General features: G+C 44.4%; 1 protein-coding gene across 1 annotated transcript in view; it reads right to left on the reverse strand.

Annotated features, from left to right (window-relative positions):
• The window catches only part of SUCLA2 (succinate-CoA ligase ADP-forming subunit beta), a 148595-nt gene that overhangs the window by 98246 nt on the left and 36115 nt on the right, over positions 1–14234 (reverse strand). The window contains exons 2-3 of the mRNA XM_069758283.1: positions 6031–6208; positions 3607–3706 (exon numbers count right to left, since the gene is read on the reverse strand). Of these exons, the coding sequence (XP_069614384.1) occupies positions 3607–3706; positions 6031–6208 (278 nt within the window). The remainder of the gene's footprint in view (positions 1–3606; positions 3707–6030; positions 6209–14234) is intronic.

A 14234-nucleotide genomic window follows, 5' to 3' on the forward strand; every position in this document is an offset into this window, starting at 1 on the left:
TGGTGCTGTACATGAGAAAGGGGTTACATACAAGTTACAGATATCACTTACAGTAAATAAACTAAAAATGACAGACTGGTACAGAGGGGCGAGGACCCTGCCCTTGCGGGCTTACATTCTACAGGATTATGGGGATATTTTGTAATCCAATTGTAGCTGGTGGGTAGATATGAGCTGCAGTAATCTAGCCACACAGCACAGCACACAGAGGGATTTGTGCTCTTCATTCATTTTTTAGCTCACAGAGACAAGCTGCAGCAACAACATGGAGGACATTACACAGCAGAGCTGAGCTGTCCTGATCTGAATCAAGCTCTTATGTGAGGTAGAAGAAAAATTTTTACAAAAACATTGGGAAGAGCTCTTCATCGGCTTTCCTCAGTTTCTTCGTGCTCGTCACTCCTCCTCCATCTGCCCTCTCAGAGTATAATGATTTTCAATAATAAAGTCTGACTTGAGTAAGCAAGTCGGGCTTGAGCCACTTTTCACAGCAGATGACAAGTTCAAGAGGCAGAGGGAGGGGGAGATGTGTCTGTTAAGTGGAGACCAAAGCAGATTCCTAATATATTACAAAATTTCTTATAAGTGCCTGTACTGTAGATTTATGGGAAGTTTGTTAAAAACACGACTTTTTCAGTGAATGTTTTCTCCATCGACAAACATATAAGGAGAGACCTATCACTCAAGAGGAGCAGGGAAAAAAAGAAGATGCCAGGGATCGGCCTCTTGGACTGGTCACCCAAACAAGGTGGACAATGCATATTTCTCTCAGTACCACCTCAGCGTTTCAGAGTAAAACATATCTAGCTGAACTGACAGAGCCAGTGTCTGATATTTGCTGCCTGGGGTCCGATCAGCATGTAGGAGTTGTTAAGTTGTCTTAACACTAGGACTACTGGACTCGTGACCTTGACTAGAACTACTGAATGTAGTCATTCTGACTACTGACTTGTTTTCGTTTATTTTTAGAGTTTAGAGGGGGTCCTTTACAACTTTTATTGCTAGGATCATAATAATAATAATAATAATAATAATAATCTTTATTTTTATATAGCGCTAACATATTCCGCAGCACTTTACAGTTTTGCACACATTATCATCACTGTCCCCGATGGGGCTCACAATCTAAATATCCTATCAGTATGTCTTTGGAATGTGGGAGGAAACCGGAGAACCCGGAGGAAACCCACGCAAACACGGAGAGAACATACAAACTCTTTGCAGATGTTGTCCTGGGTGGGATTAGAACCCAGGACCCCAGCGCTGCAAGGCTGCTGTGCTAACCACTGCGCCACCGTGCTGCCCATCAGGATCATTGTAAAACTACAACAGAAAATAGCAGTACTGGACATATATACAGTATATATTCACATAACAGCATACAATGAGAATCACCAGTAACATATCCCTGCTGTTCTGTTCGCTACCACTATACAAATATAATGTTCGTTCATTTTTGACTGGACCTATAAAAGTCTTGATGTTTTAGCTAATTTATACATTTTTTCGCAGAATTATACTGCATGTGAACATGGTTGATCATAAACAAAAGAAAAATAAAAAAAAACACGTAATTTTTATTGTTTTCGCGTCATAAACCATTACATTGCATTATTGCTATATTCATGCATATTGCCCATTTGCAGATAAAAAAAAAATATATTCTTTCTAGATGTAAACTATAATAACATCAAGCTGTATGCAAATATAGTTTTTCCCCCCCAAAAAATAGCTGCTTCACACTATACAGTACAAAATAATCGAATAATATGACAATAAAATGTTGTATCTGCTATATACTTGTATGAGTTTTTTGAGCTCTTATGTCTGCATGTGTTCTTTGTCTCTTCAGCTGAACTGAAAGTAAACGTACTATCCAGACTACTGTCTACTGCTAGGACCAGAGAAAAACAACACCCTTCTTTAGCATAAGATAAGAGCCTACAGTATTAGGCTATTGGTACCTTCACACTAAACGATATCGCTAGCGATCTGTGACGTTGCAGCGTCCTGGCTAGCGATATCGTTCAGTTTGACAGGCAGCAGCGATCAGAATCCTGCTGTGATGTCGTTGGTCGGGGCTAGAAGGCCAGAACTTTATTTGGTCGCTGGCTCTCCCGCTGACATCGCTGAATCGGCGTGTGTGACGCCAATTCAGCGATGTCTTCGCTGGTAACCAGGGTAAACATCGGGTTACTAAGCGCAGGGCCGCGCTTAGTAACCCGATGTTTACCCTGGTTACCATCCTAAAAGTAAAAAAAACAAACACTACATACTTACCTTCCGCTGTCTGTCCTCCGGCGCTGTGCTTTCCTGCACTCACTGTGAGCACAGCGGCCGGAAAGCAGAGCGGTGACGTCACCGCTCTGCTTTCCGGCCACTGTGCTCACAGCCAGTACAGAGAAGCACAGCGCCGAGGACAGACAGCGGTAGGTAAGTATGAAGCGTTTGTTTTTTTTACTTTTAGGATGGTAACCAGGGTAAACCTCGGGTTACTAAGCGCGGCCCTGCGCTTAGTAACCCGATGTTTACCCCGGTTACCGGCATCGTTGGTCGCTGAAGAGCGGTCTGTGTGACAGCTTTCCAGCGACCAAACAGCGACGCTGCAGCGATCCGGATCGTTGTCTGGATCGCTGTAGCGTCGTTTAGTGTGAAGGTACCTTAAGTGCACACGTACAGGTTTTTTGTATTTTTTTCGCGTTTTTCGCGCTAAAAACGCTATAAAAACTAATTAAAAATGCATACATTATGCATTCTATCATTTAGAATGCATTCTGCATGTTTTGTGCACATGGATGCGTTTTTTTCCGCGAAAAAAATGCATCGCGGTAAAAAAATGAGCATGTTCATTATTTTTGCGGATTTTCTGCGTTTTTCCCGCAATTCTATGCATTTGGGGAAAAACGCACAAAAAACGCGTCAAAATCGCGGTAAAACGCATGCGGATTTCTGGCAGAAATCTCCGGTTTTTGTCAGGAAAATTTCTGCAAGAAATCCTGACGTGTGCACATACCCTAATAGAACCAGGTAACAAGGAAAATGTGAAAAGTTGGCATCTGAATTGAACTACATCTATATGAACATCAGGGTAGATAAGATACAGTGAAAAAATTATGCACAAAACTTTACAGCAACATTTAGTGACCCAAGGACAGCAAAATATAGTAGGTAGTCAAAATGATTACCTTTAGTAGTTAAAGGTAAATTTTGAAAATCGCGCAATTTTTTCACCAAAATTATTTATCGTCACAAAATCTTTTTTTCACATCCTATTTGGGGAAAAGTCACCGAGTCTCAAGCCGGAATTCCGAAAAATGTAGTCACAGAAGAGAAATAAAAAGTGCAAGTAGTCAAAATGACTATACTAGTAGTCCTAGTGTTAAACCTCCTAATATATGTTAAGAAATAATTAGACAGATTTGGTGACTAAAAAGTGAAATGAGGTTAGCAAAGGTTTACAATACAACTTACATGTACTAATAAGGCTGTTTTGGGGTTGAATGTATACAGAGAATGGACTGCAAACAGATCTTCTGCTTAACTGAAATGTTATTGTGACACAAGTATGCGTACTGCCCATGTGTAAAGGTAATACGTCATACTTACGAATAGACAATCTTCACTCCTCCTTTTAGGCCACCTTCAAAAGAGCCCTTTCCTCTTCCACCAGCAAGCACTTGGGCCTTTACAACCAAATCCTTGGAGCCTTCAGGTAGAAAACAGAGAACAATCATTATCAAGCAAATTTGGGAAAACTTTCATAATACAAAGCGACAACCAGTTACAATACGGACATAGGAAGCGGGGCTCCGCAATCTCTCGAAGTCTTGAGCACTAGGACACCACTTGCACAACTGTATTCAGAAGGGGAACATGGGACCCTCTTACGGGCAATGAGTACAAGTCTTGGTGCTCAGAACCTCATCAATCCAGCAGTCATCACCAATCCTGTGGCTAGGTGGTAACATATCACTGAAACATCCCTTTAACCACTAATAAGCTGTAGGGTTAGTTAACTGGTGAACGTAACACCATCGCTTCTGGTCCAGCAGAGATCATTGGAGTAGCGGCTCCATAGCAGTTAAAGGGGAAAATAATGCTTTCTTTTTTCTTTTTCCATGGTAGCTTCCCACATCTTACTCTAAAAATATTGTGGAGAATCTTTTTTTTTTTTTTTTTTTAAGTGTTTTTATTAAACTTTTAAATATAACAACAAACTTTATGCATTGATTTTGTATTGATATATGCTTCATCCATGGATACATATAGGGGAACATAGGGAACGGGAATGTTGGGTGGGGGAAAGGGGAAAGAGGGGGAGGAAAGGTAAAAGAAAGTAACCATAGTGTAGACAGATTTATTAATGCTTGTAACGATTTGTCTTCTAATCTGTGGAGAATCTTTTTAAACAGGCTACCACCACAAATGATTTTCCGAAAACTAAAGATCACATCTGTACAAAATGGATAAATCACTTGTAGGAAGAGCCATCTGATCATGCAGAAAGACAGTCTGACAATTGCAATGTTTCAAGAATCTTTGCTGAAGGCTGAAAAAAGACAAAACTATTTACTCCACATATGACATTTTATCGGTCGAGACAACAAATGTTGTTTGGGGGCACATCCATAACATTTCAACTTATTCTGCAGACTTGGACAAAATAATACAGAACAGCTGTAAACTGGACAATGAAGAAAACCTGAGTTCTAAATGGAAGAAAATGTGTCATCACATAAATTACCTCATTTTATTTTAAATATTAATAAAAATATTTTTTTTTATAATTTCACAAATAACTATCTGTATTTAAAAAAAAAAAGACACAGAAATCTTTAAATTTTTATTCTGGTCACTGGGAATATTTTAGAATCAGGCTTCAATGTCATCATCATAGACAGGATTATGACGGAAGGCGGTATCTCTGGGTGCAGCACATAACACAGCGTTCACCAATCACAGTACGTTATGTCACAGCTCCCCTCCTCCCTCTCTTCATAATGACCTATGCTCAGGTACAGTGGTGACAAAAAAGTCTTAGCCCCCTTCCTGATTTCCTATTCTTTGGCATGTTGGTCACACTTAAATGTTTCAGATCACCAAACAAATTTAAATATTAGACAAAGATAACACAAGTAATCACAGAATGCAGTTTTTAAATGAATGTCTTTATTATTAAGGGAAAAAGAAATCCAAACCTACAGGGCCCAGTGTGAAAAAGAGATTGCCCCACTTAAAACATAAATTAACTGTGGTTTATCACATCTAAGGCTACTTTCACACTAGCATCGGCCCGACGTACCGACGCACGTTGTGAAAGAAATGAACAACGGGGGCAGCGGATGCAGTTTTTCAACGCATCCGCTGCCCCATTGTAATGTCCGGGGAGGAAAGGGCGGAGTTTCGGCCGCGCATGTGCGGTCGAAAATGGCGGACTCGACGCACAAAAAAACGTTACATGTAACTTTTTTTTCTGCCAAAACACGACGCATCCGTCGCGCGATGGATGCGACACGTCGCAATGCGTCGCTAATGCAAGTCTATGGAGAAAAAATGCATCCTGCGGGCACATTTGCAAGATTGCCTTGCGCAGGCGTGTACTACAAAGGACATAGAATGAACTTCAATCCAATATTGCGGCCAGCATGCAGCCAGCGGGTAAGGAAAGGGTGAATAAAACACCTGAAAACTCCGGCCATATGACCGAAAACCGATCCCGCCAAATTCAGGTGACAGGTTCCCTTTAATAATGACTCCCGTTCTCTAATAATCGATTCCTCTACCTGTCCGCGCTCCTGTAGACAGTAGTGGCCTCTTCCTCTTTGCACAGCAATACATTTCAGCTGACTGTACGTACAAGGACACACGTTCAGCTGAAGTGGGCAAGCCCCCCGACTCCACAGGGTTACTCACCTGATCTCACACTAAGCGTTAGATTCTACATTTTAATAATGCGTATAATAAAGAACTGCTCACTATTTGGAAATGGTCTACTGAAATTTCAAAACAACATGATAAAGTAACTCATACCAATCTCTTTAGCTACTGAATAAGCTTCTTCTGGTGTCGTTGCTACAAAACCCTTTGGTATGGCGATGCCAGCATCTTTAAGAAGCCCCATGCTAAGATACTCATGCAGTGACAAGTTCCTGTGTTGTTGTGCTTGTACTCCTTGAGAACCAAGTCCACCGGGAAATCCACCGAGAACCTGAAAAAAAGAATAGAAATATTTTATAGTTTACAAGTAATGAGGAAAGGTTCCAACAAAAACATGTGCAAACTGTGGTGTTTTATATCAGAAAACATCAGTGAAATAAGAGAAAGTGTGGCCGATATTCCAGCCCAGGACCTGTCAGAGGTAGGGGTAATAAAACCGTACTGTAGACTCCACGAACAGCGTTAGTGATGCTCAGCGTGTCGCATACATTTTCCACACCTGACACGTCCCATTAATCTTTCTAAATAACAGATCATGGGGGTATAGAAGAAAAGCAGCATTTAGTGTAGAAAGAACATCTCTCTGTATTTTACATGGACAGAAGAAATAGAACATTATTGATATTGGATCAGACAACGCTGTCTGGAAATAAAGAGAAACTGATGACTGGTGCCGCTTGTTGAGGATATGACGGACACGCAACCTTCTTCCTATGTTTGTAATGAGCAGCAATAATAAAGTTCTGCTTTTGTCTGTTATTCGGTAATAATCAGAGAAACAATAATTCTGGTTTTCTTAAATCTGGGATTAGTGAGCAAATACAGATGTATGCAGGATTTAAGGGGTCGTCCACTACTTCTATATTGACAATATAAGAAAGAACACATCAATACATAGTTGCAGAGAAGAGAATTACATTTATTGATGCATCATGTTCACCGCACACTTTACAAGATGACCAACATTTCTACCCGGACCTTGGTCGAAGCCTGTTAGAAGCAGTTTGTGGACATTCTGCGGGGAGGCTGACATTTAATACACTGCTCCTAACCTGCCGTGACAAACGTCTTGGCGTTTAGTGCGCTATCCATGAGCATGACATGCCAACGCAATAAATAAGGGTACGTTCACATTAGCGTTGCGCCGCTGTTGCGTCGGCGACGCAGCGGCGACGCAGCGGCGACGCGCCCCTATGTTTAACATAGGGGACGCGTGCGTTTTTTGGGTGGCGTTTTTCGCCACGTGCGTCGTTTCCGACGCTAGCGTCGGACGCAAGAAAATGCAACAAGTTGCATTTTCTGTGCGTCCGATTTTTGTCAAAAACGACGCACGCGTCGCAAAACGCGCGCGTTTTTGCGCGCGTTTGCGCGCGTTTTAACATGCGTCGCGCGTTGCGTCGCCGACGCAGGGCGGCGCAACGCTAATGTGAACGTACCCTTAAGTGCAACGTTCTACAAAGAAACTAGCCATCACCGTGGTCTTCTCTATACTATTGTTGGGATATGTATCCTTCCACTGACCAGCACCATTCACCCCGAGGTGTCGACTAGTGATGAGCGAACGTGCTAGGGTAAGGTGTTATCCGAGCATGCTTGTTTTAACCCCTTAGTGACAAAGCAAATTTGGTACTTAATGACCAGGCCAATTCTGACCACTGTCACTTTATGAGATAACTCTGGAACGCTTCGAAGTATCCCACTGATTCTGAGAATGTTTTTTCGTGACATATTGTACATCAGGTTAGTGGCAACATTTCTTCAACATAACTTGCGTTTATTTACGAAAACAATGGATATTTGGCAAAAATCTTGAAAATTTTGCAATTTTCATACTTTCAATTTTTGTATACTTAAATCAGAGAGTGATGTCACACAAAATCTATTATCTATATATATAATTGTCTAAGGGTTTTTCCGTCTGTCTGTCTGTCCTGGAAATCCCGCGTCTCTGATTGGTCGAGGCCGCCAGGCCTCGACCAATCAGCGACGGGCACAGCATCGACGTAGAAATCCCGCGTCTCTGACGGGCACAGCGACAATGATGTCATAAAGGACGTAGACATCCCACGTCTCTGATTGGTCGAGGCCGCCAGGCCTCGACCAATCAGAGACCGGCACAGCATCGACGTAGAAATCCCGCGTCTCTGATTGGTCGAGGCCGCCAGGCCTCGACCAATCAGCAACGGGCACAGCGACGATGATGTCATAAAGGACGTAGACATCCCGCGACTCTGATTGGTCGAGGCCGCCAGGCCTCGACCAATCAGCAACGGGCACAGCGACGATGATGTCATAATGGTTGCCATGGCGACGATGATGTCATAAAGGTTGCCTCGACCAATCAGCGACGGGCACAGTCTGCCGCGAATTCTGGAATCATCATTGTCCATATATTACAGGGACATGCATATTCTAGAATACCCGATGCGTTAGAATCGGGCCACAATCTAGTATATATATAATTGTCTAAGGGTTTTTCCATCTGTCTTTCTGTCTGTCTTTGTCTGTCTGTCTATCTGTCTTTCTGTCCTGGAAATCCCGCCTCTCTGATTGGCCTGGCTACGTCCTTTATGACATCGTCGCTGTGCCCGTCTCTGATTGATTGGTCGAGGCCACCAGGCCTCGACCAATCAGCGACGGGCACAGCATCGACGTAGAAATCCCGCATCTCTGATTGGTCGAGGCCGCCAGGCCTCGACCAATCAGAGACGGGCACAGCGACGATGTCATAAAGGACGTAGACATCCCGCGTCTCTGATTGGTCGAGGCCGGCAGGCCTCGACCAATCAGAGATGGGCACAGCGACGATGATGTCATAATGGTTGTCATGGCGACGATGATGTCATAAAGGTTGCCTCGACCAATCAGCGACGGGCACAATCTGCCGCGAATTCTGGAATCATCATTGTCCATATACTACCGGGACATGCATATTCTAGAATACCCGATGCGTTAGAATCGGGCCACAATCTAGTATATATATATATATAATTGTCTAAGGGTTTTTCCGTCTGTCTGTCTTTCTGTCCTGGAAATCCCGCGTCTCTGATTGGTCGAGGCCGCCAGGCCTCGACCAATCAGCGACGGGCACAGCATCGACGTAGAAATCCCGCGTCTCTGACGGGCACAGCGACAATGATGTCATAAAGGACGTAGAAATCCCACGTTTCTGATTCAGCGACGGGCACAGTATCGACATAGATGTCATAATGGTTGCCATGGCGACGATGATGTCATAAAGGTTGCCTCGACCAATCAGCGACGGGCACAGTCTGTCGCAAATTCTGGAATCATCATTGTCCATATACTACGGGGACATGCATATTCTAGAATACCCGATGCGTTAGAATCGGGCCACAATCTACTACTTAATAAATAACATTTCCCACGTCTACTTTACATCAGCACAATTTTGGAAACAATTTTATTTTGTTGGGACGTTATAAGGGCTAAAAGTTGACCAGCGATATCTAATTTTTCCAACAAAATTTACAAAACTTTTTTTTAGGGAACACCTCACATTTGAAGTGAGTTCTTTGGTCAATATAACAGAAAACACCCAAAAGTGGCACCATTCTAAAAACTGCACCCCTCTAGGTGCGCAAAACCACATTCAAGAAGTTTATTAACCCTTTAGGTGCTTCACGAGATCTAAAGCAATGTGGAAGAAAAAATGAACATTTTACTTTTATCACAAAAAATTTACTTTGGAACCAATTTTTTTTTCATTTTCACATGGGTATCAGAAGAATATGGACCACAACATTTGTTGTGCAATTTCTCCTGAGTACAACAATACCCAATATGTGGAGGAAAGCCACTTTTTGGGTGAATGGCAGGGCTCAGAAGGGAGGGAATATCATTTGACTTTTTGAACGCAAAATTAGCTGGAATCAATGGTGGTGCCATGTCATGTTTGGAGACCCCCCTTATGTACATAAACAGTGGAACCCCCCAATTCTAACTCCAACACTAACCCCAACATACCCCTAACCCTAATTCCAACCCTAACCATAACCCTAACTCCAACACACCCCTAACCCTAATCCCAACACTAACCCTAATTACAACCCTAACCCCCAACCCTAACCCTATTTCCAACCCTAACTTTAGCCCCAACCCTAACTTTAGCCTCAACCCTCACCCTAGCCCCTACCCTCACCCTAGCCCCCAAACCCTCACCCTAGCCCCAACCTTAACCCTACTCCCAATCCTAACTTTATCCCCAACCCTCACCCAAGCCCCAACCCTAGACCCAACCCTAACCCTAGAAATACATTTTTTTTATTTTAACCTATCTAAGGGGGTTATAAAGGGGATTTGATTTACTTTTTTATTTTATTTTGATCACTGTGATAGGGTCTATCACGTTGATCAAAATGAACCATTAGGAAAGATTTCCTATTGTTGCCGGCCGGTAGATCTTAGCGAGCGCACTGCGCATGTGCCCGCCATTTTCTTCCAGGAAGAAGACGCCGGCGGCCCGAGGGACTTCACTTGGGGTTGCAGAGACACTTGAGGTACCGGGGGGATAGGGGGACACCATTTCTCTCTCCTCTGATGTGCGATCACATCAGAGAGAGAAATTAAGTAGGAAATCGGCTTTATTTTTTTTGTGGTTGCTGTTATTCCGTTATTAACGGCGATCGCAACACTGGGGTCGGTAAAACCCGACCCGAATCATGTTCTCTGGAGTCTCAGCTACCCTTGGTAGCCGAGACCCCGGAGAAATTCTGACGCTGGGGGGAACTATACAATTGTTTCTCAGTGCCCTTAAGTGTTGCCGTTAAAAGACGTATCACCGGTCGTTGAGGGGTTAATAGAGTGTCTTCGGCATGCTCGAATAATAAGTTCGAGTCCCTGCGGCTGCATGTCTCGCGGCATGACAACCACGAGACATGCAGAGATTGCCTGTTTGTAAGACTCATTTCTTGAATTAGTCACAAATCAGAAAGTCACTATTAGGGAGGTTTTCATGACAAAAAACTGGTGGAAGTGCAAAGATGAAGTGTGGCCTAAGTATGTCACGTCATACAGTAAATAGAACAAAACTCTTTTCTAATTACATTATAAAAAGTTGCGTTTCAGGCCTCGATTTGCCTTCCACTGGCATCAACTCCATTTTTAACAGTAATAATATACTTTTCTTTACATAAAAAAACACCCTACTAACGCCCCAGTAGAACCTAATAAAGTCAATGGTATCACAATTTATTTACAGATATTCATTTAACCCCTTCCCGACCCATGACGCCACGTAGGCGTCATGAAAGTCGGTGCCAATCCGACCCATGACGCCTATGTGGCGTCATGGAAAGATCGCGTCCCTGCAGAGCGGGTGAAAGGGTTAACTCCCATTTCACCCGATCTGCAGGGACAGGGGGAGTGGTAGTTTAGCCCAGGGGGGGTGGCTTCACCCCCCTGTGGCTACGATCGCTCTGATTGGCTGTTGAAAGTGAAACTGCCAATCAGAGCGATTTGTAATATTTCACCTATTATAACGGGTGAAATATTACAATCCAGCCATGGCCGATGCTGCAATATCATCGGCCATGGCTGGAAACACTAATGTGCCCCCACCCACCCCACCGATCGCCCCCCCAGCCCTCCGATCTGTCCGGTACACTGCTCCGGCTCCCCTCCGTCCTGTGCTCCGCTCCCCCCGTGCTCTTGTCCGCTCCCCCCGTGCTCCAATCACCCTCCCTGTGCTCCAACCACCCCCCTGCACTCCGAACCACCCCCCCTGCAGTCCGATCCACCCCCCCTGCAGTCCGATCCACCCCCCGATGCTCCAATGCACCCCCCCGTGCTCCGTTCCACCCCTCCCGCACTCCGATCCACCCCCCCATGCTCCGATCCCCCCTCCCCGTGCTCCCCCCCACCCCATCATACTTACCGATCCTGCCAGGGTCCGTCCGTCTTCTCCCTGGGCGCCGCCATCTTCCAAAATGGCGGGCGCATTCGCAGTGCGCCCGCCGAATCTGCCAGCCGGCAGATTCGTTCCAAAGTGCATTTTGATCACTGGGATATAACCTCTCAGTGATCAAAATAAAAAAAATAATAAATGAACCCCCCGCTTTGTCACCCCCATAGGTAGGGGCAATAAAAAAATAAAGAATTTTTTTTTCCACTAATGTTAGAATAGGGTTAGGGGTAGGGTTAGGGTTACGGTTAGGGGTAGGGTTAGGGGTAGGGTTAGGGCTAGGGTTAGGGCTAGGGTTAGGGCTAAGGTTAGGGCTAGGGTTAGGGCTAGGGTTAGGGCTAGGGTTAGGGCTAGGGTTAGGGTTTTGGTATGTGCACACGTATTCTGGTCTTCTGCGAATTTTTCCGCTGCGGATTTGATAAATCCGCAGTGCTAAACCGCTGCGGATTTATCGCGTTTTTTCTGCGCATTTCACTGCGGTTTTACAACTGCGATTTTCTATTTGAGCAGTTGTAAAACCGCTGCGGAATCCGCAGAAAGAAGTGACATGCTGCGGAATGTAAACCGCTGCGTTTCCGTGCAGTTTTTCCGCAGCATGTGTACAGGGATTTTTGTTTCCCATAGGTTTACATTGAACTGTAAACTCATGGGAAACTGCTGCGAATCCGCCCCGTTTTCCGCAGCGTGTGCACATACCTTTAGAATTAGGCTAAGTGCACACGGTGCGGATTTGGCTGCAGATCGGATTGGCCGCTGTGGATTCGCAGCAGTGTTCCATCAGGTTTACAGTACTATGGAAAACCAAATCCGCTGTGCCCATGGTGCGGAAAATACCGCGCGGAAACGCTGCGTTGTATTTTCCGCAGCATGTCAATTCTTTGTGCGGATTCCGCAACGTTTTACACCTGTTCCTCAATAGGAATCCGCAGGTGAAATCCGCACAAAAAACACTGGAAATCCGCGGAAAATCCGCAGGTAAAACGCAGGGCCTTTTACCGGCGGATTTTTCAAAAATGATGCTGAAAAATCTCACACGAATCCGCAACGTGGGCACATAGCCTTAGGGTTAAAGTTGGAATTAGGGTTGTGGTTAGGGTTGTGGTTAGGGGTGTGTTGGGGTTAGGGTTGTGATTAGGGTTACAGCTACAGTTGGGATTAGGGTTAGGGGTGTGTTGGGGTTAGTGTTGGAGGTAGAATTGAGGGGTTACCACTGTTTAGGCACATCAGGGGTCTCCAAACGCAACATGGCGCCACCATTGATTCCAGCCAATCTCGTATTCAAAAAGTCAAATGGTGCTCCCTCAATTCCGAGGTGTGCCCAAACAGTGGTTTACCCCCACATATGGGGTACCAGCATACTCAGGAAAAACTGCGCAACAATTACTGGGGTCCAATTTCTCCTGTTACCCTTGTGAAAATAAAAAAATGCTTGCTAAAACATCATTTTTGAGGAAAGAAAAATGATTTTTTATTTTCACGGCTCTGCGTTGTAAACGTCTGTGAAGCACTTGGGGGTTCAAAGTGCTCACCACATATCTAGATAAGTTCCTTGGGGGGTCTAGTTTCTAAAATGGGGTCATTTGTGGGGGGTTTCTACTGTTTAGGCACACCAGGGGCTCTGCAAACGCAACGTGACGCCCGCAGAGCATTCCATCAAAGTCTGCATTTCAAAAGTCACTACTTCCCTTCTGAGCCCCGACGTGTGCCCAAACAGTGGTTTACCCTCACACATGGGGTATCAGCGTACTCAGGAGAAACTGGACAACAAATATTGGGGTCCAATTTCTCCTGTAACCCTTGGGAAAATAAAAAATTCTGGGCTAAATAATTATTTTTGAGGAAAGAAAACGTATTTATTATTTTATAAACTTCTATGAAGCACTTGGGGGTTCAAAGTGCTCACCACACATCTAGATAAGTTCCTTTCGGGGTCTAGTTTCCAAAATGGGGTCACTTGTGGGGGGTTTCTACTGTTTAGCCACATCAGGGGCTCTGCAAACGCAACGTGACGCCCGCAGAGCATTCCATCAAAGTCTGCATTTCAAAACGTCACTACTTCAATTCCGAGCCCGGCATGTGCCCAAACAGTAGTTTACCCCCACATATGGGGTATCACCGTACTCAGGAGAAACTGGACAACAAATATTGGGGTCAAATTTCTCCTGTTACCCTTGGGAAAATTAAAAAATTCTGGGCTAAATAATTATTTTTGAGGAAAGAAAACGTATTTATTATTTTCACGGCTCTGCATTATAAACTTCTGTGAAGCACTTGGGGGTTCAAAGTGCTCACCACACATCTAGATAAGTTCCTTTCGGGGTCTAGTTTCCAAAATGGGGTCACTTGTGTGGGGTTTCTACTGTTAAGCCACATC

Source organism: Ranitomeya imitator, chromosome 3 (assembly GCF_032444005.1).
Source record: "Ranitomeya imitator isolate aRanImi1 chromosome 3, aRanImi1.pri, whole genome shotgun sequence".
Classification (NCBI taxonomy): Eukaryota; Metazoa; Chordata; class Amphibia; order Anura; family Dendrobatidae; genus Ranitomeya; species Ranitomeya imitator.